The sequence below is a fragment of the Tenrec ecaudatus genome, chromosome 16, assembly GCF_050624435.1.
Source record: "Tenrec ecaudatus isolate mTenEca1 chromosome 16, mTenEca1.hap1, whole genome shotgun sequence".
Classification (NCBI taxonomy): Eukaryota; Metazoa; Chordata; class Mammalia; order Afrosoricida; family Tenrecidae; genus Tenrec; species Tenrec ecaudatus.
Genome location: NC_134545.1, coordinates 108,336,450 through 108,360,974, shown reverse-complemented (window position 1 = coordinate 108,360,974; position 24,525 = coordinate 108,336,450). Strand labels below are relative to the sequence as shown.

General features: G+C 52.3%; 1 protein-coding gene across 1 annotated transcript in view; it reads left to right on the top strand.

Moving 5' to 3' along the window:
• Nucleotides 1-5,141: 5,141 nt before the first annotated feature.
• C16H10orf90 (chromosome 16 C10orf90 homolog) overlaps nt 5,142-24,525 on the top strand; it is a 151,663-nt gene continuing 132,279 nt past the window's right edge. The window contains exons 1-2 of the mRNA XM_075533484.1: nt 5,142-5,202; nt 5,315-5,386. Of these exons, the coding sequence (XP_075389599.1) occupies nt 5,142-5,202; nt 5,315-5,386 (133 nt within the window). The remainder of the gene's footprint in view (nt 5,203-5,314; nt 5,387-24,525) is intronic.

Genomic DNA, 24,525 nt, shown 5'->3' with positions numbered 1-24,525 from the left:
TACACCACCAGGGCTCTTTCCAGTGTGGTTAAATTAACCCTAAAGCTAATGGCTACTCTATGGCCATGCTCCAACAAGCTTGAGAGCAACTCTCAAATTACGAAAGTGCTCCAGAGATGCTCCACGGACCATCAGAACATAGGTCACCGCTCCCCAAGTGACCACAACCAAGTACGGCAGAAAGCCATGCAAACTTCACTGTGCCTGGCATCCAATTAAACATCGCTAGAGCCAACATTTACTGGGAGTAAAAGAAGCCAGACACAGAAGGGCAGCCTCCAGAAGAAGCAAATCCACAGGTACAGAGTGTAGGTAAGTAGTTCTCGGGGCCTGGGGGGGAGAGGCTCAGGGGAGGCCCCCTAATGGGTTTGTTCTATGGGAGATTAAAATGCTCTGGAGCTGCAGAGTGGGGAGCGCTGTAAGGCTGGTGTCGGTGCTGAGGACTACTGAACTGGATACTTTAAAATGGCGAGTCGTAGGATACATGAATTTTATACCAATAAAAATATTAGAAAATATACAGCATCAGGTAAAGGTTGACTCGTAGTCAGGAAAGAGACTTTAATAGAAAGAGACCCAGAAATGACAGAGATGATGGAATTAGCAAGGCAGCTTTTATAAATATATTAATTTCCCTTTAAATTCAAGGATATAAGGAAGTCATCAATATTAAGAGGAAGTATGAGGAACATAGGGCGGCTCAGTCACCTTTCATGTTACGACCATTGGAGCATGACTAAGGAAGATGGAAGAAGCGATCATTTGCATTGTGGTGGTGGTGACGGGAACACCGAAAGGACCACGGGCTGCCCAAAAACCAGCACATCTGTTCAGAAAGGAGTCCAGGTAGAATGCTCCGTAAAGAAAGGATGGCGAGACTTCATCTCGTGCATTTTGAGCATATTAAGAAAGACCAGTCTCTGGGAAAGGACAGCATGCTCGGTAAAGTAGAGGGCCAGCAACCAAAGCGGGAGCTCTTCAGAAGCTCGACTGAGCTCCGTGGCTGCAGCAAGAGCTCCAGCCTACCAACCATGTGAAAATGGCGCAGGCCTGAGCAGCGTCTCGTGCTGTTGTGTCCAGGGCCACTGACTGGGAGCTCACTCGACAACATCTAACAACAACAGCAACAACACAGAAGACACAGAAAGAAAACCAAAGGAAACATCTAAACTAGACAGATTGTTCACTTGCTGTTAGGTGCTGTCAGGGCCGGTTCCGGCTCATAGCAAAAATCCCTGTGTACACCAGAATGAAATGCCAGCTAGTCCCCGTCCTCCCCCTCCTCCCAATGGGTCTAATGTTTGAGTCCCTTGTTGCAGCCACTGCGTCAGTCCATATTGTCAAGGGCCTTCCTCTTTGTCATCTTCTCTGCTTCTCCGCTTTATGAAGCAGGGTGTTCTTTTCCAGGGCATGGCCTCTCCGGAGAGCATGTCCAAATTATGTCAGAGGAAGTCTTGCCTTTCTTGCCTCTAAGGATCTTTCTGGCTGTACTTCTTCCAAGTCAGATTTGTTTGTTCGCTTGACAATCCGTGGGGCTTTCCATGTTCTTCACCGGTACCCCAATTCAAACAGCATCGGTTCTTCTTTGGGCTTCCTTATTGACTGTTCAACTTTCACGTGCACATGAGACCATTGAAAATGCCATGTGTTGGGTCGGGTGCACCTTAGCCCTTAAGTACCACCCTTGCTTTTCAACACTTAGCAGAGGTCCTGGGCAGCAGGTTCCCTCAGTGCACTGTGCCATTCAAGCTCCCACCTGCTGCTTCGAAGCATATTGATTGTGATCCAAGCAAGATAAAATCCTTGATAACGTCGATCTCTTCTCTATTTACCATGATGTTACTTATGGGTCTTGTCGTGAGTACTTCTTCCCATTGAGTTGCAATCCAGACTGAAGCCTGCAGACATTGATCTTCATAAGCAAAGACAGCAGTTGACAATAACAACTATTTATTATGTCACGATTTTGTCGTTCGGAAGTCTGGGTGTGAGTAAGCTGGGGCCCCTGCTCAGGGTCTCTTAGGCGGGATGCAGGTGTCACGTTGGGCGGTGATCTCCCGTGACGCTCCGCTTTCCCTTCCAAGCACACGGGTTGTGGCGTGCTGCGGTTTTACAGCAGAGGTTTCCATTTCCTCACTGCCGGTCAGAGAGGGCCCACTGCCATCGCCTCCCAGACCCTGTCACGTGGCTTCTCCCACAAGGGAGCCGTAACATGGACGTTGAGTTCTCACGGAGGATTTGAATCTCTCCCTTCGTCCAAGGCCTGTCTGACTAAGTCAGTTCCCCCAGCAAGGATGCCACTCCCTCTGAGTAACTCAGAGTCAAATGAATAGCAACCTCAGTTATACCTGAAAAACTCTTTTGTTAACATAATACACCCATGCCTCACTTATCAATGGTCTCTTTCTCTGACATTCCCACTTACGACAATAGGAAAAACTCCTCTATCCAACTATCATGCGGATGACCAACCAAAGTGTGGCAGTAACAAGGCCTAAGGAGCGAGGTGATTGCGACCTTGGCTGTGATGGTTAAAGGTGCCAGCGTGGCTGGGCCACGGTTCACAGGGGTTTGTCCATTATGTGACATGATGTGGTCATCCTCCATTTTTGCAGAACACCGATTTTTCACAGAATGACCTGGTCTTTGGAACCTAACCTTTGTCAACAAGTGGGAAGCCGGTGTCTGATCATGGAATGGCATATAATCATAGGAATATAGCCTGTCATGGTCCCAGGTTTTCCTCACCTTCGAAGGGGAGAGAATACCTTAAGCAGGAACACCAGAGGCCCTCTTTGAATTCTCCCTGCCATGCTCTCTTTCAAATTTGTGATCAGGAAACTTTCGTGCCAGGAGTATGCATGGAAATAAAGATATGTGGGTTAGCTCCACTGTCTGGGAATGTCATGAGGAGAGGAACCTAACCCACTATGTCCCAGTCCTGGGTCAACTTGAATAAACATTTGAGGATGTTTGAATGAATAAATAAAAGGCAGATAGATAAATGGGGAGAAAGAGAGAGATAAAAATCTGAAGTTGGGGTCGATGATGGTTGACTAGCTTTGCCCATGAAAGAGATCTTCTGATTCAATACTTCTATTAGGCTCCCTTACAAGGTCACTCATTTTTTTATTGACCAACAGACAGACAGAAAGGCAAGAGAGACCCACATCAGTTCTACTTTACCTAGGTGAAGCTCCAAAACTAGTTCCTCCAGTCTTTGGGTTAATGAAATTCCAGACAGAGAAAGCATTTGTTCTCTCTGAGTCTAACTTAGATCCCTTCTCCATCCACAAAGGACTTGGAGGCAGCTCTAAAAATGCGTATCTTGGAAAATACTCAGGATTCAGGCATAAGAAAGCCTCCCAGGAAACAAACAGGGCTGAAGACCAGTGTGGGGCATGTTTGCTCCACGTAGCCAACCGCTGACTCACCATTTAGAAACAAGCAGCAACTTCCCAGCAAAGCAGCCTCCAGCCAGCAGCAGGCGGGTTAGCCCTCAGGGGACTCCTGTCCAGCAGGGCTCAGATGCCTCTGAAGGAACCCCCATTTACAGAAAGTGCCTGGAACCCATTGTGTTGGCTCCAGTGTGCACAGCTCATTCCTAATGAGTTCTGGACACTGCTGGCTCCTCAGGGCGGCTTTCCTGCCTCTTGTTGCTCTGCAGTTCCAGCATGGGCCTCGCAAATGGTCATGGGCAAGGCCAAGGTTATGAATGAAACCAGCTCTCGGTTGACGGGTTTGTGCAGAGGGGCCAGGAGAGGGTGTGTCTATCCAGGGAGGGGGCTTTGCTTTATACACCGTGACACTAGCTCTGCCATCCTGGGAACAGAAGCATGAAGAGCATCCAGGAATCTGTCCCACAATAAACCACCATTTAGCAGGTGTGGTCCAGGCCAAATGACAACATGGGCACAGGGCCAGTTCAGGCCCCCCAGAATAAATCATTTTCTTACCTCCATGGTCTCTCTTGACTTGTCAAAGAGCCCTGGTGACATATTGGATGAACATCAGGCTGCTAATTGCAAGACCAGGAGGTTCCAACCCACTAGCTGTTCCGCGGAGAAGGATGAGGCTGTCGGCTCCCTGCGTGATTTACAGTCGCGCAAACCCCACGGCTGCTCTGAAACAGACTCGCCTTTCGGTGGCAGGAGGCTTGTGGTAGGTTCAGCAAAGAGAGTGCCATTTTACATCACTGTCGTGATTTTTACTGTGCATGTTTTAAAGACAGGTATCAAAGCATTTTGCTTCAGCGGAACATCGCTTAAAAGCCACCATTTGTAATCCATAGGGGCAAAGGCACGCTGCATCTCCTCGCTGATATCTGGGTATCCATCGAAGTCTCTACGCTGAGGAGTATGGAGCGGCTGAAAGTTACGGGAACTGTAGGGGCCTTGTCTGTCCCTCTTCTATATCATCATTTGCAGTGCACGTGGGTGGCTAATACGTTAAAAACATGGACATGATAGTGGCCCATGGTCACTGAAATGCCCTCTCTGCTTTCTGCATGGGAAGCCTGTCCGGCTTCGTGGGCAGCAGAGGTGATGTGCTAACCTCAAACTGCCTTTGGGTCTCTCGGAACCCAGGCACAGGACCCAGCAGAGACGCAGCGGACTGCAGGGAGCGTCTCTGTGCACGCGCCCTGCTACACGGTCCCATGGGGCTGGCCGCAGTGCCACTGCCCAGGCCTCGTGCAGGAGGCGAGCCTCCCCAACACCTGCGCGGGGAGCATGTGGCTGGCAGAGGCACAAGACCAGGCTCAGCTGTAGACTCTCCCATGGAGTGGTGAGGTTCCCGACGTCAGGGGTTTTGTCTGGTTTCGTACACAAATTATGTATTTCATGAATTGAAACCCTAAATTAATTATAGCTTAATTCATGTTCCTTTAAAAAATTCTAGTAAATGGAGTAATTTGCATGCATGAATATGTATATACTTTTGGCATGCCTTGTAACCAGCTGTATACACCCCCACCCACCACCCAGTATGTGGCCCCTAGCTCAGCCCCTGGCAACCGGGGATCTGCCCTCTGCTGTTGTCGCCTGGTCTGCTCTGAAGTGTCATGTAGCTGTTGGTCATTTCTGGGGGCCAGGATGAGTTTGGATGAGAACGTGCACGTGGTTGGCTGATACGCTAAAAGCATGGACCTGATCCTGTCCCCTGGTCCCCGCGTCATCCCAATCAAGCGGATGCTGGGCAGCGGTGAGGCAGCAGGAGAAGGCTTGGAATCTGATTCAGGTACACTTACCATCTTGTCCCAGCTCTGCCATTTACTAACTGTGACTTTGCCTAAACGCTTGCTCACCTTCCCCAGGCATCGATGGCATTGCATCTAAAGGAGTATTAGCAATATTCCCCTCGTGCAGCATCGCCATGGAGATGCGATGTACACATTTGTCAAAATGTCTGATGCAGGATGAGGGACGTCTGAGAGCAGACGTGCTGAGCGCCTGGTTTTGCAAAGGGCTATGGATGGCAGTGAAAGCCCCAGATCTATTTGCAGGGTCCTCGCGTGGCTTTGTGAGCAGAGTGCTCTGTAGGAGAGATTACTGCAGATGTAGTTAGGCTCCACTGTGGCACCTTATCATTTGACTTCCCGTTTGATCCATTGTGTATTTGTTCCAGGTTTGCATCTTTTCTATTGAGATTTTCCTGCTCTTTCGTTGTTGTTGGGTTTTGGGTTTGGTTCTGTGTATGAAATCCAGGAGAGGCAAATCTACAGAGCTGGTAACTGGATTCATGGTTTCCTAGGGGAGCCTGGGGAGAAACGGGGGAGCTAAGAATGAGTACAAAACAGAACATGTCCTACAAGTGATTGTGATGAGGAAAGCACAACTCTTTTAATATGATTGAACCATTGAAGTGGACCATATGTGAGTTTACTTATCAATAAAACTTTTTAAAGAGTGCCCGATGTGTAGAAAGACAGGACATGCTTGGCTCATAGAGAGCTCAGTGATGGCTACTTGTTTATAACAGTGTTGCTGATCTGATTATGAACACGCACGTTGAGAGTAAGGGGCTCCCCTCTGTGTGGGACAAGGTGCCTTCCTTAGGGGCTGCTATGGGGAACACTGAATGCTCAGAGCCTGCCATGGGAACTCCACAGAGCGCAGCTGCTGTGGTTATTCTGCTATAAAGCCACCGCCGATGGCTTTGATAAACTCTGTCATTCCTTCCCCGAATCTGGGGAAGATGTAAAAGTCCGCTAGCAAAAGGGCCCCTTTTCGACTGCTTCCAGGTGGGAAAGAGAAATCACTAAGGCTGCCACCAGTGTAGGATGATAAGACCCTTCTTCTCCCAGCAGGTCCAGGGAAGCTGTTCCAACCAAACAGATAACAGGGATGCCTGCCTTGGCACTTTTGGGGGTCTCCATGTCTTTGAAAGAGGAAGTTGAGTTCAAAGTTGTAGGGTTGAGTGGACACGTGGATTTCCCAAACGTTCATGGGTCGCTTAGTGCATTCATGGGGCTTTGATGCTGTTTATGCAGGTCAGGCTGATCATTGAAGAATGTAGACCAGGAGTGTAAACAAGTCCTGGGGCGACTGGAGGTTCCCACACAGTACTAGAAGTGGTTTTGGTTTCTAGACCCGTCCCCCGGCATTTTAAGGAAGGAAAGGCTGCTGCAGAGGCCAGGGAGCACAGTAGAAGGCGCTGAAAGGAATCCCCGAAGAGTCACAGGCGCTCGTTCCCCCTCTTTGTCGATCACAGCCCAGGTTCTGACGGCTCTGGCATCAGGGCCTTTCTGCCCATCTCTGAGACACAGGCCAGTGCTGCCTGCGGTGACTCTGCAGCTGGGTAATTTGCAGTTAGAATCAAGACATCTCCAGCCAAGCACTGCCCTCTGAACCTGCAAGTGGACTGCGTGGGGGTGTGGGGGTGGGAGTGAGGCGAGTGTGGGTGTGACCTGGCGGGAAAGGCAGAGTGGGCTCCTTGAGAGCACCGTCCTGCTGCATGGTCGGGAGGAAGCACGGACACTCCCCTCCTGCTCCGTCTCCCTGCCGGATCGGAACCCAGCCAGACACCCCCTCAGACACACAGGGAAGGAGAACTAGAGCAAATGGAAAAGATTTCACTGTGGCCTCTCCACTATGCGCCCAATGAGGGAACAGCCCCACCATTTTCAATCAGATAAGGGATATTATCTTGGTAATAAAAAGCAATTGAGGTTCTAAATGAAAAATCTAATGCTTTCCATGCTGATTTATTTTAGATGAGGAAAAGTTAGAGCAGATGTAAACACGAAGAGTTGAAGCATGAAGAGGGAGCTGTGCAGAGTGATGAATCTCAGCTGTGAGTGATTGTAGGTGCGGGGTTGCGTTAACCAGAAAATACACTGCTGATCCGTACACTGCTCTGACATTAAGTATCGTTGCAGAAGAGAGTTCAGAAGATTGAATACACACACGGGACATTGGCAAAGGTCCATTGTGCATCTAGATTATCCAGGAGAGTGGGCATGAACCCCAGGAGAAGCTGTGTCCCAACTGGGACCACCCACCCACAGGCCGCCAGCCTCTAGGTGCCCCTCATGCAACCAACCAGGTGCCGTGGACCCTTGCAGGTGCCCAGTAAGGCAGGTTTGGCCCCTCGTTTCTCCCCACCACCTTTGCTGAGGTTCAGGACGTCTCAGGCCCTGGTTTGTTCGCTCTGTCCAGCTTAAGGGCCAGCACGACCTCCCTCCTTGCCCTCGACCTTCACAGGCTGCACAGCACCCCACCCACACAATATACCACATGGTGTACACACCACAGTCCAACAGCTGTACCATGCATGACACATGACACAACGTACCCCACACCATTGGTATGAATACACACACTACAGGTGACCAAAGCACACCATGCCCATCACATGACACTCCATATACACGTACCACGTCTATGCACACAGGACATAAGATGCAGAACCCACACTGTCACATGATACACATCACACACAAAACACCCACACCCGACACATGACACAGAACACATACTGTACACATCACATCACATGTATGCATCCACTACATACACTATACTTGGAACACAACACATAGGCCACACACTTTGCACACCATAACACAGCATGACACACACCACCCAATTCAATATGTTCCCTCAAGTGAATGCACACGCTGATATGGGAGGTCTCAGATCCATAGGCCAGTTGGAGAAAGGAAGGAATGAGCCCTTGGTTGCAGGGTTTTGAGACAAGGAGAGCACCTGGGGGGCATTGAATCAGGCTGGAGGTGACCGCTGGCCCTTGGTGCATAGTACTTTGTGACCAGGAGCCGTGGCTGCATCCCTCCATGCCCTTGTGCCCCGAACTGTAAGCTCCGGGGGAAATGCCTGTTGGAGGAGGATCGCTTTGAGGCCTGGGGGAAGCCTGTGGAAAACTCTGGGGGCTGGCAGGTGGCAAGGTTCACTAAGGTCACCTGTCCTGATCTACAGCTCCGACCCCACCCCGACCTGCCAGTGCACAGACGTGGAGGCTGCAGACACAGAAGAGCATGCATTGCTTGCAGAGGTCTGGCGGTCCCCTGTCATTAGCGAAGCACGCTGGTGGATTTGCTGGGAAAACTCTGCATATTCACCCGGAATTAAATAGATGAGCCAGATCAATAGCCTCCTGAGAGGTCAGGGCAGGTTTTGCCATCAGATTAGTTTGCTACAAATGAGGGGTGAGAGCAGTCAGGCTTTGGAACATTCTGAATTTTAGAGTTGCGGATTGAGACTGTGGGTCCGTAGAGAATGCTCGGGTATTTTGAAGGCAGTCAGGAAACAACAAAGGCACTGTGAGTACGTGCGTTTGTGTCTAAAACATACACCTAAGTCAGAGCTTCAAAAAAGTTCATGGAAAATTTCCATTGCCCTTCAATTCCATTTTTCTGTAAGCTTTTGGGAAACCTCCTTGATTATCTATTAGCTATATTTACATGCATGTGATTATTCATTAGGGTCCTTCGTGGTAAGATTTGGAAGGATCGCGTGTGAGGTGCACACATTTGTTTTGTAGGTTCATGTGTGTTCCAAAGGCACTGCACTCTGGGTTCTTGTTGCCCCGTGACCTTAACAGAGCTCACTTCCTGTCTTGCCAACACTGCCATGCGTCCTGGCCGCCTTTCAGGTCTTTGGGGGGAAATCAAGACTGTGGTCACGTGGATGAGAGGATTGCTTGGTAAATGGTGAGTCAGCACGACCCCTTGAATCCTGGATCGGGATCAAGGTTCTGTTCCGGAGGAGTGATCCCATCTCAGTCTCCTTTGTGCGCTCTCCCTGGTGACTTACCCGCACTCTCCTTGACCTCCACCTGAGTGGAGGAGGAGAAGCGCTGTCATGCAGCCCTCACAGACCTGTTGGTGGGATCCAAGGAGAGGATGGCCCGGCCTGTTTAGAGTGCCTGGTGGTAGCGCTTTGCATAAAGAAGCCCTGTGCCAGCTGGACCCGAGATCCACGGGGAAAGGAGTTGGAAATGAGATCTTAAATCTTTCCCCCATTGTGTGGCTTTATAAATTACTGTTTCCACTCACTAAATTGCCCCCTAATGGCTTCAGTGACTTAGCAGAGACACAGTCTTGAAAGGACTGAGTTAAGAGTCCTTAATGATCACTCAGAATGTAGCTTGGGGCGGATCAAGCCGCTCCCCGCCCGTGAGTAGTAAATCGTACAAGCACTGTGTGGCCGTCTTCCATCGAATGGGGAAAGACCGTCTGCACGTGAGAAGTTGGCTGCATGAGTCAGGACGTAGCAGCCCAGACAAGACATCCACCTTGGAAAGCCTGACCCTGACCGAGGGCTTTGCCCCAGCCGCCCCTCTCCCCTTGCTCCCTGATTCCCTCTTCATTCCCTCACTATCTCTCCCCTCCCTCACTCCCTCATTTTTCTCCTTCCCATTTCCTTCCTCTTTCCCTCCCTTTCTTCCTCTTTTCATCCTTTTTTCTTCCTTCTGTTTCCTTCCATTGTTTCTTTCCTCCCTCCCTCCCTTGTCTCTTCCCTCCCTTTCCCCTTCCCCATTCTGTCTTCACCCTCCCCTTCTGCCCTCCTCCCTCTCCCCTCCCTTCTCCTGCAAACATTCACGGTGGTTCTTGTCAGTGTCTCTCACCATTCTAAAAACCAGAGAGACCTCAAGAGAACTCACAGTCTGGTGAACACCCAGCCCCACGACAGGCTGGATTTGCTAGTGACGCTTATATAGCTTCAGACCCAAAGCACCAGAGGTCAGAGGATGACCGCCCAGACAACAAAGCCGGGGAGCTCTACCAGAATGCCCATGTCTATGGAAGGCCCTTTTCTATTGGTTGACTGCTCACACCAGACTACATTTTATTAGACTTCATCATGGGGGTTGATCCCATCAGTACTCAACTGAACACTAGATCCTAACTGGAAAACCACTGAGAGGCTTGGTGCAGCCAGGTTGACACACAACCTTGACACCCAGGTTCCAGAGGAGGCACCGGGAAGGGCAGACCTCGCTCACCCTCCAGTGTCCGGAGAAGAGTCACAGGAATGATGGCTGCAGCTTAAAGATCAGGACAGGGACCTCCACCTGTAGTCAAAAAAGAAAATTACCCAGAATCTCCAAAATTGGGTGAATAACATTGTTTTGTGTATCATTTATTTTTTAAATCATTCATACATATGCCATTGGATCTTTTTTAATTAGTTAAAATTAAGTGATTGCTGCATTAATACATATATGAACAGCATTTTCCCACTTGGTATCACAATCTTTCCTTTTGCTCACTATATATTTTGAAGGCACAATGTCGACCTGGTGTTGTCCTGGATGCCAGGAATAGAGCCATGGACAAAATCTTCATTTTCTTGCCTGGATCTTATGTTCTAGAGGGAGGAACGGACAGCAGCCAGCGCACGTGTGTCGTGGGTTAGAGGTGGTAAAAACATAACCTCTTCCAAAGGCAATAACGGGTTTGAGCTCACAAGCACACTCCGCACAGCAGGGCTGGAACGTAATTGCGCAGTCACAAGTCTGAGCACGGATGGGCCATGAGGCACGAGCTGGCCTTGCTCAGCACGTCAGCACTCGTGACCTAGGGCACGCGCCCAAATCAGCATCGCATACAGTGCTTCCTATAGCGCAGGGTAGACTTCATATGCCCTGCGCATAGTGTTAGGTTAAAGGTCTACTATGCTTCACTGTACACATGGACTCTGACCTACAGACCAGTCTCTGTCGTTGGAATGTGGAAGATCTGTCTGATGTTTTCCCATCATGACCTGCTGGGAGGTGCTGTTAAGCTGGTGCCAACTCGGAGCCATCCTGTGTGCACCAGATGGGCACACTGCCACGTCCGTTCTACACCATCCTCATAGTCACTGGTGGGACGAGTGAGCCCGCTGTCGTAGCCACTGTTTCATTCCATTTTGTTGCAGCGTCTTCTAGCTTTTCACCGATCTTCTACCCAGCACGATGTCCTTCTCCAGGGACGGGTGCCTCTCGATCACAGGTGCAGCTTGTGAGACCACGCCTCACCAGCCTCGCTTCCAAGGAGCGTGCTGGCTGTGTGTGCTCAGTCAGATTTGCTTGTTCTTCTGGCAGTCCGTGAGACTCTCAGTGTGCTTTGCCAACACTGCGATGGAAATGCACAGGTTCTTTCTCAGTCCTGTTTTCAAAGTGACATCTCTTTCTTTCAGACCCAAGGATGTCTTTTGCAACAAATTTGCCCAAAGCAGTACATCATTTAGTTCCCGAGTGCTGCCCCCTTGAGTACTGGTCGTGGATCCAAATAAAAGGAAACCTTGACAACTTCCATCTTTCTCCGTTTGCCACAATGTTGTGTATTAGTATAGCTCGGGGGGAGGGGGGATCTGTGTTTACTTGACGTGTAATCCCTTCTGGAGGCTGTACTCTCTGATCTTCACCAGCAAGGGCTTCAAGCCCTCCTTCCTTTCTGCAATCAAGGCTGTGCCACCTGCCCACCCCAGGCTGCTCCCAGCCTTCCTCTGATCCTGGAACCCGACTCTTGTGCACAGTCCAGCTTCTCTGACCACCTGCTCCACATGCAGATGGAGGAAACACGGTAAGAGGATAACCCTGACACGCCCCTTCCCTGACTGCAAACCACGCAGGTTTTCTGGGAATGACTTCCGTGGTCTGTGTGCAGCTTCCATCTGAGCAGAATGAAGTGCTCTGGAATTTTTACTCTTTGAGCTGTTATCCATAATGCTGTGATCAGACAGCTGAACGTCTTTGTAACCTCGGCAAAACACACGTAAATCTCTCACTGGGACGCTCGACTTTCACCCAAGATCCATCTGCCGCCAGCACTGACGCGCCTGTTCCACATCTTACGTCTCATGGTCCGCTGTCAGTGCGCTGATTGTTGGAGCTCTGTGATCTATTCTGCAAACATCTTCCTGACCTCGACTTATACTTCATCTTGAATAAGGTACAAACCCAGAGACTCCCAGCCGAGGAGGAGCACAAGGGTGGAGATGTTGGCGGAGGAAGCTTCTGAAGAAGTGTTAGAGGCTCTTGTGGTCTTGGCAGGAGTGATGAAGACTTCCGCCAGGGCAGTGGGGAGAGGGAGTGGGATGGACGGAATGTGTCCACAGTCCACAGCGGCGCCTGGCAGAATCAGCCACTGGATTTCTCAGTTAGTGACCGATGTCACTAACAAAATGGCAGTGCCCTGGCATCCCAGCGGCTCAGTCCAGAAAGGGGGAAGCTAGAGTTCAGTGGGGCGGAGGGCTGGGGTCATCTCCTTTAAGAGGGTTGCTGTCCACAGGGAGGGAGGTCAACACAAAGGGACCCAGGCAGACACTCCTACGAGCAGGTCCTGGGAGCAGAGCCCCAAGGGGACCCTGGAAACACCGTGGGCAAAGAAGAGCGAGGGAAACCAGCTTCAGGGAGACAAGGTGTCCAGGGCACTATGGACCCGCCGGCCTCAGTCTCCATGACCCGCAGACCAGACTAGAGGGTGCCTGGTCCCCAGTAGACAACTCTGAAAATGGATTCTGAGAGAAGGCCCTGAATGGGGTGAGAGAAGATCACAGAACAAAACTCAAAATCACTTTCTCTTTAAAAGGAAGAAAGACCAGGCTTCTCACTGGTCTGATAGAGACTAGAACAGTGGTTCTCAACCTTCCTAATGCTGTGACCCTTTCATACAGTTCCTCAGGTTGTGGTGACCCCCCCCACCCTAACATTATTTTTGGTGCTACTTCATCACTGTCATTTTGCTACTGTTATGAATCGGAGACCCCTGTGAAAAGTTTGACCCCACGTTGGGCACCACTGGACTAGAGGAGCCATTGAGACCCTGGCCTTTGGCCACTCTTTAAGCTGGAGCTGCCCTCTCCCCCAGGCTCAGCCTTCAGCCAAACGGCAGACACGTTCGTGGGGTGAACGTTCGCCCAGGGAGGTCCAGCCACACTCCCTTGAGCCATCAGCCAAAGGGCCGGCCCCTGCCCTAGGCCGGGGCCCAGAAGCAGGGAGGGAGAAGGCCAGCAGAGGCGGTGGTCATGGGGAGGAAGTGGGACCCGTGCTGCCACTTTGTGAAGCCTGCAATGTCCTGTTTGTGAATGACTACATGGAAGACCAGGTGGCTTTATGATATGACTTTCCCTTTTTATCAACAATAAAACCTGACTGAAAGAAAAAGCTATTTCAAAGAAAGAGAAAAGAAAACATGGCACACAAACAGGCAGCCCGTGCAAAGGCCCCACGGTGGGATAGAGAGAAGGCCCACCGAGGCCAGCAGGGCCGAGCACAGGGGGACTGTGCCCCATCTGGCGATGGAAAGGGCTGCTCTTCAGCAGGAAGGCAGCCAGTGGAGGGGAGCTGGCCCCAGGACCATCGCTGTGGAGTTGGCACCTGGGCTCCGCCGATGAAAGAGCCCCCTGAATCACCCCAGTCCTGGTAATCCTTGGGGTCTGGTTGAACCATGCTGAATGCTGGCCCGTCGTGGTGACCGGGGCCTGACCCAGCCATGGCTTCTCCACAGTCCACCACAGGACTCCTTCTTACTGAGACTGGGGGGTGGGGAGCTGCTGTGTGGAGAGCCTCAGCACAAGAACCTGCCCCCATAGGTCTCCACCACCATCCGCCCCAGTGTTACCTCTCATCCTGCTAATCTGCACCGTTGGAGGGAAGGCCAATGACGGGAAGGCCCCTTTTAATTCTTCCGACCTGTGCTGAGGCGTAGAACAATCACGAGGATGGCGTAGGGCCAAGATGCTGCTTCGTGCTCTTGTACATAGTCGCTATGGGTCGGAACTGACCTGCTGCCACTACAACCACAGAATCAATGCTAGCCGATTATACTTTTCTCTCCCTTTCTCCTGTCCTTCTTGTACAGTCTGGAACCATCCAGAACGGGGCCCTGGCTCCCTGGCAGAGCTAGCTCGGGGAAAACGGCGAGACGTGTTCATTACATCTGCAGCTCGCCCTAGGGAGTGTGGAAAGAGCCGAGGGATGTTCCCTGAGTTCGTTTTAATTGCAGTGTGCATTATTTAAGATGCTAGATCTGGCGGATACAAACACAGGCTAGGGAAGGTCTCTTTCTTTTACAGATTCACAGCCAACTCGCCACCTCCCCCCTAAGAGCACCAGACCTGGGCAAGAGAGGAGGGTCTTTCAGCCGCAGGCAACCCCTGGCCTGGCCCAGGCGCTGTGCCCCCCGTCCTGTGTGACCGCTCCCATCGTTGTTTTTATTCAGGATGGAAGGTATTTTGGAATGGGTTTCCCTGCTCAAAACGAGATGAAAACTCAGTAGCTGGAGGTTGATTTGAATTTATAAGCAGAGGGCCTGGAGGTCCCTCGGCGAGCTGTCCATGCACCAAGAATCCTGGGGCTCAGCCAGCTCCTGGAACCCACAGATCGCCCAGGGGGAGGGGCTCAGGGCGCCCCCAGGCAGGGAAGCACTCACCTTGTAGGGCCGGTGTCTCGGCTTTCCACAGTTATTTTTTATGAAGCTTCCTGAAAACACGCAGTTTCTGACTCTTCTGAAGCTTGGTAACCTGGACGGTGTGTGAACCGCCCCGCTCCCTGCAGATGCCCCATCCCATGATGTGCGTCAAACACAGGGCAGTTCCCAGACAGGGCCGAAAACAACCTTTCTGAGACCGTGCCCAGTAGCAAAGATTTGTTTTGTCATCTTCGTTTTTGTTTAGTTCATGCGTGTGACAGGCGAGTGGCTGTCGACACGGGGGCTTCCAAAGGTTTGAGGAAAATGCCACTATCTTTCCATTACAATGTCCCCAGCTTTTTTGAATGGGGTGACTGGATGGCAGAGCAGACATTGTCTGTGTGCAATGCCAGGGAGCTGGCGGACTCCAGCCCCTTTCTGACATCTGCCTCCTGCTCCTGGTTCTCTGGCAGGGTGGGGAGGCAACTACAGAGCAGCCCCAGGGCAGGGGACTCCCTCGACCGGGAAGTCGCTTGTGCTGGGTGAACCTGGTGGGGTGAGTAGAAAGCTTTTAATTTGGGGGGAGCCAGGAGAAATACACTTCCTTGCTCATTGACCTTTCCTCTGTATTCACTGGGCAGGCGAAGAGGAAGCCCTCACTTGTTTAAGTTCCTGGAATTGTGACCTGACCTGTCTTGTAGGGAGACAGCTGCGTTCCTGGTGGGAGATGGTTTGGGGAGAGGCCAGGCCAGTGGCTCTGGATACCAGGAATTGACTTGATTGTTTACAGGCTGTGGGGACCAGTGACACATCGGAGGTGTTTCTGGGCAAGGAGCGCTGCCTTTACTGGCGCAGGCCACCCTGGACCTCGGAGACCTGTGGGACAGGGGTGTAGTTGGCGGGATGATCCAAGTCTAGAGCAGGGTGCAGACTAGAGATGGAGACGCCATGCTGCCATCTGCCCCAGGGATCCCAGGGACAGCTGCTAGCGCTAGCTGAGACCAGGACTGGACTTGGTGACGCAGCCCTCGTTTACATGTGGGTGGCGTGAGGACCCAGAAGAATGTCTGACAGGAGAGTACATGGGAAGAGAGTGGGGTTACAGATCCGGAAGAACAAGAGGGATGTTGTCCTGGGAACCAGAAACCTCGTCCCAGGGCTCTGACCTTGTAACTGAGCCCCACCGGGCCAGCACTGCCTCTTCCCACCGCCGAACCTTCCGTGTGAAGGCCCCCTGTGCAGCCACAGGTGCGGTGGTTGTAGACAGCCGGGGTTTGACTGTCACCTGGGGTCTATGAAAGCCACCGCCATGGACTTGGCTCTGACTCACAGCTACCCGTGGACAGAGTAGAACGGCCCTTTGGGTTTCTGAGACTTCCAACCTTTATGGGCACAGACAGCCTGTCTTTCTTGTTCAGAGTGACGTGTGTGTGTGTGTGTGTGTGTGTGTGTGTGTGTGTGAATCGCTGCCCCTCTGTTATCAGCTCCCTCTGTCACCTACTCCACCCGCCATGGGGGCTCCTTGCATCTCTGCAAAGCTGCTCTAAGCTCGCTGGTGTGTGTGTGGGGGGGGGGGGGGTAGGCGGGGGAGCGTCTGCTCTTGCCAATGCCAGCACAACGGCTTGCTTGGCACTCGGGGAGGAGCTCGGAAGCAAACCTTGTGCTAAATGTCCGTTTTTGCTTCCTACATCTGCACAAAGCAACTATTCACCACTTGGGTCTTTGGAAGGACGGGGAGCTGGTTTCTGATGGTCAGAATGGTCTCTGCACCAGACGTGGGAACTCGGTGGGCCTGCATAAAACTTCAGCTTCCTGAGATGAATCGGATGGGAACACGGAGGGGAAATGCTGGAAGCGGGGCTGTTTCTGCCTAAACTCTCATCTGCTTTCAGAATCAGAGCAGGGAGGAAGGCCCTCTCAGATTTCTGTTCTGCACGTTCCTTATGGAACGATCACTTCCCAGGTCTCCAGGACTGGGATGGTCGGAGGGCCTGGTAACGCCTCTTGAATCGTTAGGGAAAATTGGGGAGCAGCTTGCTGGGACAGAGATCTCTCGGCGTGTCCAATCACTGATGCGTTTGGCTTAGGGAGGGGGTGGTGGAGAGGTGGGCATTTCTCCCTCCTGATCAATTAAGGCTAACCTTTAAAGCTGGCAGTTTGTAAAGGGTGTATCTTTGATGGATGGGACGGAGAGACTAATTATGTTTCCCTCAAAGCCCGGGAGCTTGCTGCGGTGTGCACACTTAGAGCGACCCCAGATGTAGCACTGCCGGCCCCACAGCGTTTTCTTAGCTGTGATCTGACAAACAACAACAAAACCCTTTTATTGACATACAATTCACATATCACACAATTCATAGCTTAAATACAGCAGCGAGGCTTGTGCACTCCCCACCACGATCCCTATTCTTGAATCCCCCTGACTTCCGGGTCGTAGAGGAGCCTGATGGTGGAGTGGTTATGAGTTGGGGTGTGAACCACAAGGTCAGCAGTTCGAACCCAGGTAGCCTGCTTTTCGTAAAGATTAAGGGACTCGGAACTCCCTGGGGCAGCTCCATCCCCGCAGGGTCTCCACAAGTCAGAATGGGCCCGTGGCAGTGGTACTGCGGTTGGATGGATCATCGTGAGGTGCTCGGCAGAACCACAGGTGTCTTCTGGCTCCCCCTTCAGTTAACAGCCAAGCAGTTTTGGTGGGCCACTGTTCCTTGATCCTAGCATCCCCATCAGCAGAGGTTTGCTGCACCCCGTGTCATTGGTATGAGTTGTACTGCATGTCCTGGTTTCTACAGGCGCTGTTCTGTGGGTCCTTCAGAACCACCGGGCTCTGGGGTAGTTCTCTTCTCTGCTACAAGAGCCCGGCCACTGAGTCAATCCCAACTCAGACTGACCCTGCAGGACAGAGTATAACTGCTTCCCTCATAGGGTTTCTGAGGCTGGAAATCGTTATGGCACCAGACAGCCTCATCTTTCTCTCGCCCAGTGGCTGGTGAATTTGAACCACCAACCTCACAGTTAGCAGCCTGGTGCTTTAGCCCACGGCACCACCAGGTCTCCAGGACAAAGACACGTGTCATGGCAGTGTCTCTAAGAACACGCCACTATACTTTAAAAAAAATCATTTTATTGGGGGCTCATACAACTCTTATCACAATCCACCCATCCATCCATCCATTGTGTCAAGCCCATTTGTACATTTTTGCCATTATCATTCTCAAAGCATTTGCTTTCTATTTGAGCCCTTGGTATCAGCTCCTCATTTTCCCCTCCTTCCCTGCCCCCTCTCACAAACCCTTGATAATTTATAAATTATTATTATTTTGTCATATCTTATGTCTCCCTTCACCCACTTTTCTGTTGTTCATTCCCCAGGAAGGGGGTTATATGTAGATCCATGTGATCGGTTCCCTCTTTCTACCCCACTTTCCCTTTGCCCTCCTGATATCACCATTCTCCCACTGGTCCTATGGGGGTAATGTTGTTCATCTGTCCTGGATTCCTTGTGTTTCCGGTTCCTATCTGTACCAGTGTATATCTTCTGGTCTAATCGGATTTGTAAGGTAGAATTGGGATCATGATAGCGGGGGTTGGGAGGAAGCATTAAAGAACTAAAGGAAAGTTGTATGTTTCATCGTTGCTACACTGCACCCTTCTGTAAGGGGATGTACAGTTGCCTACAGATTGGCTTTGGATCCCCACTCAACACTCACCATCATTCACAATGATATGATTTTTTGTTTTTTGATGCCTGATACCTGATCCTATAGACACCTCATGATCACACAGGCTGGTGTACTTCTTCCAGGTGGGCTTTGTTGCTTCCCAGCTAGATGACCAGTTGTTTATCTTCAAGCTTTTAAGGCCCCAGATGCTATATTTTTTGATAGCTGGGTACCATCAGCTTTCTTCACCACATTTTCTCATGCACCCGCTTTGTCTTCAGGGATCATATCGGGAAGGTGAGGATCATGGGATGCCAGGTTAATAGAACAAAGTGTTCTTGCATTGAGGGGGTACTTGAGTACTCCACTGCTCTTACGAGGGCATCACCCCCTTATCTGTTTGTGTTCCTGCAAACCACGGTGTCTCACGGGGCTCTAGTCCTTAAGGTCGGACCACGGAGACCTCGCTCTACTTATCGAACAGTTCAGACAAGTGCCTTTAACCAATGCCGAGTCTCTGCTCCCAGGGTCTGGCTTCCCAGAGTGCAGTCTCGGCTGCCCTGCCTTCAGCTTTCTAGAATGTTCTCCAGTTGCAGACATTCACCAGTCCCTGTAGCCTCTCTTGCCCACAGAAGCTCTTCTGCCAGAACGCACCCTGCTCTGCCTTTGTGTCCTGCCCCCTGCCCTCTGTGTGGACAGAGTACAGGTTTTTCTCTGTCTGGGTCTCTGAGCAGAGAGGACCATTGGCCCAAATCCAAGAGCTGCTGTGCCCCCGGTCCAGTTCTTAAAGGCCACTCGGTCGGAATGAGCCACCTGGAGTGATTTCTGCACAGGGGGATCCCATGCTCCAGTATGCATAGAATGGTGAACCCCCCAAATAGATGCTGGAGGCTTTCTATTCTTGTGAAGAGTTACAGTCTCAGAAACCCACAGGCCCACCTCGACCCTGTCCTACAGGGTGGCTAGGAGGTTGGCATTGACTTCATGGTGGTGAATGAGGGAAGGCTCCCTGCTCAGGGGCCCTGAGCCCAAAGGATGTGCATCCCTCCTGGCTCCATCCCCACTGCTCACCCCACCCCTCAGTTCCCTTTCTCCTGTTATCTCCTGCACCTCCTATAAAGATGCCCTGGCATGCGGTCAGGACTGTGACCAGAGTGAGGGTGAGCATCCCACCCTGACCGCCTTACCATCAGCTGATCACACTGGATCACAGCCTGGGGACCACGACATCATCACATCCCTGCCACACCACTGAGAATCCTGGCCCCGCCAGGTGGGCACCTGTTTTGGGTGGGAGATATTTTAATCCATGCCCGTTGGCATCTAGCCCTGGGCTTTTGTCATTTCTGGGAAGGAGCAGGCCCTGGAGAAGCCTGGCAGCTGAGCAGCTGGGCCGCAGCACAGGGCAGAGTCGTAGAGTAAGATGGCAGTGTGGCTTCAGTAGCTATTCTCCACTGAGCCCTTCAGGAGCCTTTGCCCACCAGGCCTGCAGCCTCTGTCCCTGGATCAGAGTCCAGGGCAGGAGCGAGCTTTCCTGGTCAAAGCCACCACTTAGAGTTTCAGAATGAGAGAGGGAGTCATCACATCTGCTGGTCAGGAAAGTGCTGTCCCCTCACCTCTGAGGACCATTCAGCAGAAAGCTCTTGGCCTGGGACCAGCAGGGAGAGGGGTCAGGCTCGAGGGCTTGGGCTTGGCTGCCAAGAGGCAAATGAGAAGCCTGGGCAGCACAGAGTGGGTGATGAGCTGAAGTGGTGTGTGCATACACACATACAACATATGTATCTATATTGAGTTGGTTATGGGCTGAAGGTGTGTATATATACACATACACATCACATGTATATGTGTCTATTGAGTTGGTTAAGGGCTGAAGTGGTGTGTATATATAACACACACATCACATTTATATGTGTCTAATATTGAGTTGTTATGAGCTGAACTGGTGTGTGTATATATATATATATATAGACACATACATATGTATAGGTATCTACATTGAGTTGTTATGAGCTGAACTGGTGTGTGTATAGACATACACATCACATGTATATGTATCTATATTGAGTTGGTTTTGCCCAGCTGCCCATTGAAGGAAGACCTTTGAAAAGAAAAAGCATGTAAACAAATGCAGCCTCCATGGAAACTGACACCCAGAATGCAAGGCCTTTCTGGAGCTCAGCCTGCCGGGCTGGACTGTGGTCATGTTAGTGCCCCACTTCCCGGCTGCAAAGGAATATTGACCTGGCAGCTGCCATGTGCCTGAGCCAGAGGGGACATGCAGTCCGGTTCCAGCCTCCCAGCAAGGGGTCACACAGCACCCCCCCCCTCAGGGGGATGGTGATAAGCCCAGTGTGGGCCCTTCAGCCACCTGACCGCACTGCTTCTGCCCCACCTTGCTCATCAGAGCGGGCCTCTCCTTAGGGACAGTTAGCTGCTTTGAATGTGCCCTTCGCTTGCTCAAGGCTGTGAGCTCAGCCAGCAGGGAGGCCCGAGTCAGCAGGGGTCGGTGGGGGGGCGTACCTCGCTTGCCATGGCTGCCAGGAACAGATTATCAGGGCCACCAGTGCCTGCCCAGCCCCAAGAGGGCACAGGATCGCTGTCCCCCAGCTGTCACTGTCGCTGAGTAGAGTAGGAGGCAGGTAGACCTGGCTTCCCTTTCAAAGGCGCCATTGTTGAGAAAGGGCCTTGGCTGCACCTGTCCTGCTGCCCCGGGCGGGCGAGACGTGGTGACAGAACGCCTGGGCCCTTCTTTCCTTAGTGGCCTCCGGGCAGAGGACAGGACCCCGGGCAGAGGACAGGACCCCGGGCAGAGGACAGGACCCCGGGCAGAGGACAGGACCCCGGGCAGAGGACAGGACCCCGGGCGCCTGCGAGAGAGGGCCAGCGGCTCACAAGCCCCTTGACCACAAGCGGTGGCCACTCTTGATGGCAGCTGTTTGTGTCATTTCCAAAGGGTCTCATTCATCACAGGGACTCGTAGTGGCCACAGCAAGTGTGGAGAGGAGGGCAATGCAGGGGGCTCTGGAGGAGGTGGTTCGTGCAGAGGGTCTCTAGCTGGGGGTGGGGTGGGCAGTGAAGAAAGACTCTAGCTGTAGGGGTGAGTGCAAAGCAGCTGCGTCTGAGGGAGCAACACAGAGGGGCTCTAATGGAGTTCCTCTGGTTGGCAGGGCAGCTGCAGTCGCCTGCCCAGGTGCCCACCCAGTGGAGGCTGGAACTCGAGGATGGGTCATTTAACTGCAACTGCGATGGCCGCCTCCTCCCCTATTGAGATGTCGGGTGGCTGACCTGCAGACCTCGGATGAGCAGGTTTCATAGTGGGCAGTCCCTTTGACTTGACTCCTCTTGACCCACCTAGACAGAGTGCATGTCCAGGGCTGTCTGGCCTCCCTTCCCATGAATGACATGAGGGGTGCCTCAGACCACAGCCACCAGTGGAGGGTGGAGGTTCTTCCCAGGGGCGTGGCTCCCAGGCCCTGGAGTGGAGAGGTGGCAGTGCACTCGGGTCTCTACCTGGGATGTAGGTGGAGCAGGAATCTGTGACAGGCCAAGTGTTTAACTCACTGCCTTTCCTGTGTTAAATCCCGTTGCTCTAATGACCTTCAGATCCATCCTACCAGTCTTGGCAGCCATCTCCGGCTCTGGATTTTCCCATCTTCTGCTGCCTGGTCTCTACCCAAGGAGCTCGGCTGGTTCAGTGGGCTGTGCGGTGCTGACACCAAGGCTTGTTGGAGGGTGACTGCCCAGGGAGTGTGCCCATCAGGGGGCGGCCTCTGTCTGGTAGATGGAATAAGTTTGTCCCCTGGCCAGAGAGACAAGATTAGCACATGAGAAGCTGTTATCCGGTGAAAGGAGGGAGAGGTCAGCGGTGGAATTGTGCTGAAGGGTGTCGCCATCACCATTTGCCTGAAACCGGGCCCATGTCACCACAGTGCTGCCTCTGCACCCCGGTCCTGATGGAGACCTCATGGCGTGGAACCCTGGCTTGTGCCTGGAATCTTAATCCCAGTGTTTGCAGGGTTACAAGGTACGCCGTGTAGACACCAGCACCTTACAGGAGGGCCTCTCCAAGGTGTGTGGCTTGGATTAGTTAGTGGCCCTCAGTGGGGCCAGCTACCTGCCGGGGGCAGGGAGGGCAGATAGGGTGCAGGGGAGGGACAGGGCAGAGACTGTAATTGGCTTGCAAGAAAGCCATCAGTCACAGCCTGGGCCCAGCTCCCCGCACCATGAGCTGGCTTTGTCAGCTGTCCCCTGCCAGGGAAGGGCATGGAGAAGTGGTGGCATCTTCCCATTTCTAGAGAAGCTGCAAGGACCAGACCCTGTTTCCGACACAGAGGGGCCCAGGCTGCAGTGGTGATGGACAAGTGTTCTGGTCAGTTCCCTCAGCCAGTCTAGCCCTGGATTATTGATTGAGCAGTGGCTCTTATATTAGAGCCAGGACCCATGGGAGGCTGACTTTCATGAGATCAGCACCCTCCTCTGGCAGCACCCAGGGCTCCTCTCAATGCCAGTGAGCTCTCCAGTGTTGGGCATGTTCTAGTCCTAGAATTCTCTAGAAGTAAGGAGCCAACTAATAGTGACAAACATAGCATCTGACTGCCAGCTGCCTCTTATCCCACCCCCATCCACCCATCCACCCATCCCTCCATCCACCCATTCATCCACTCATCCATCCATGCATCCATCCACCATCAATCCAACATGCCTATTCAGACAGGCCCTGCAGACACACAAATGGATTAGTCGCTGGCAGTGGCGGTGGCATTTTCAGTCGACAAAAGGGACAGTGGGACAGCCCAGAATGCTGCAGCCAAAGAGATCTTTAGAGATCTTGGTATCCTGCTTGACCTATAAGAAACTGAGTCACAATGCCGATGAGTGGGTTCCAGGCTCCTGGTGCCACACCGAGGGCCTCGGCCCCATACAGAACACAGAGAGCACACACATCCTCTGTCGGTGGGGTGGAGCCCAGTGCACCCCGCCAAGAGGCACTTGCCTGGGGTACAGAGATCAACCAGGCTTTGTACACAGAGGAGACCCGCCCAGGGCCTTCAGAAGGAACACACAGCTGTTCATCTAGGCTGGGCTGCCAGGGGCGCTGCAGCCCCATGAACCCCGGCTTTCACTGCCAAAAGGCAGACAGGAACGAGAATGGATGTTCCTCTAACAGATTCGCTTTCTGCCCCTACCCCACCCTTAAAAACAAACCTTGTAACACCCAAACCTTCAGTCCTCCCCCAGAGGCCAGCGGGAGGCCCGCTCCTGTGGACAGCCCTCTGGGTGCGACAAAGGTAGTCTCCTTGCTTGCTCATCCACGGGGGCCACTGAGATGTCCCCAGTGCCTGGCTGTGACTGGGAAAGGGGAGCAGTACCCCCCTCCCCACCCTGCCCCCGGCTTCTGTGGTGTCAAGGCGCCTTGTCCGGGAGCAGCAGGATGCTTCGTCACGGAGTCAAAGGGGCTGCTGGACCGAAGTGTCCTCCAGACAGAGAAGAGCTGGGAAGTTCTGACATCACCAAAGACAGTCACCCTGCCATATAGAAATCAAGGTCGCACGCTCCTGGTGACACTGCTGTAAAGTCAATCCCTAGCCTTTCCTTGCCGGCACCAGCCCAGCCCGGGAGCCTGCAGCGGTCACACCAGCACAGCTCAGTTTATTGATCCCGGTGAGGCAGTGTTGCTGCTCAAGGCATATTTTAGCACTTTCAACAGATCAGCACAATAGTTCAAGTATCAATCATCCTTTCTCCCAGCTGATCCATGTTAACTGCAATATCAAAGACGCAGTAATCCTTGTTAAGCTGGGAGCACATCTCTCAAGCCAGAGTAAGAAGGCATTATCATCGTAATGAGCCTTTCCCATGTGGGTGCGAGGTGGGCAGGGCTCGGTACTTCCTCCTGAACTGACCTCCAGCGCCAGGCAGCCCTGAGCTTAATTGGAGCCGCTGGTCAGCAAGTCAGCCAACTAGGCACCCTGTCTGTGACCTGGTGCATTCTGGGAGGCTAATGGCCCC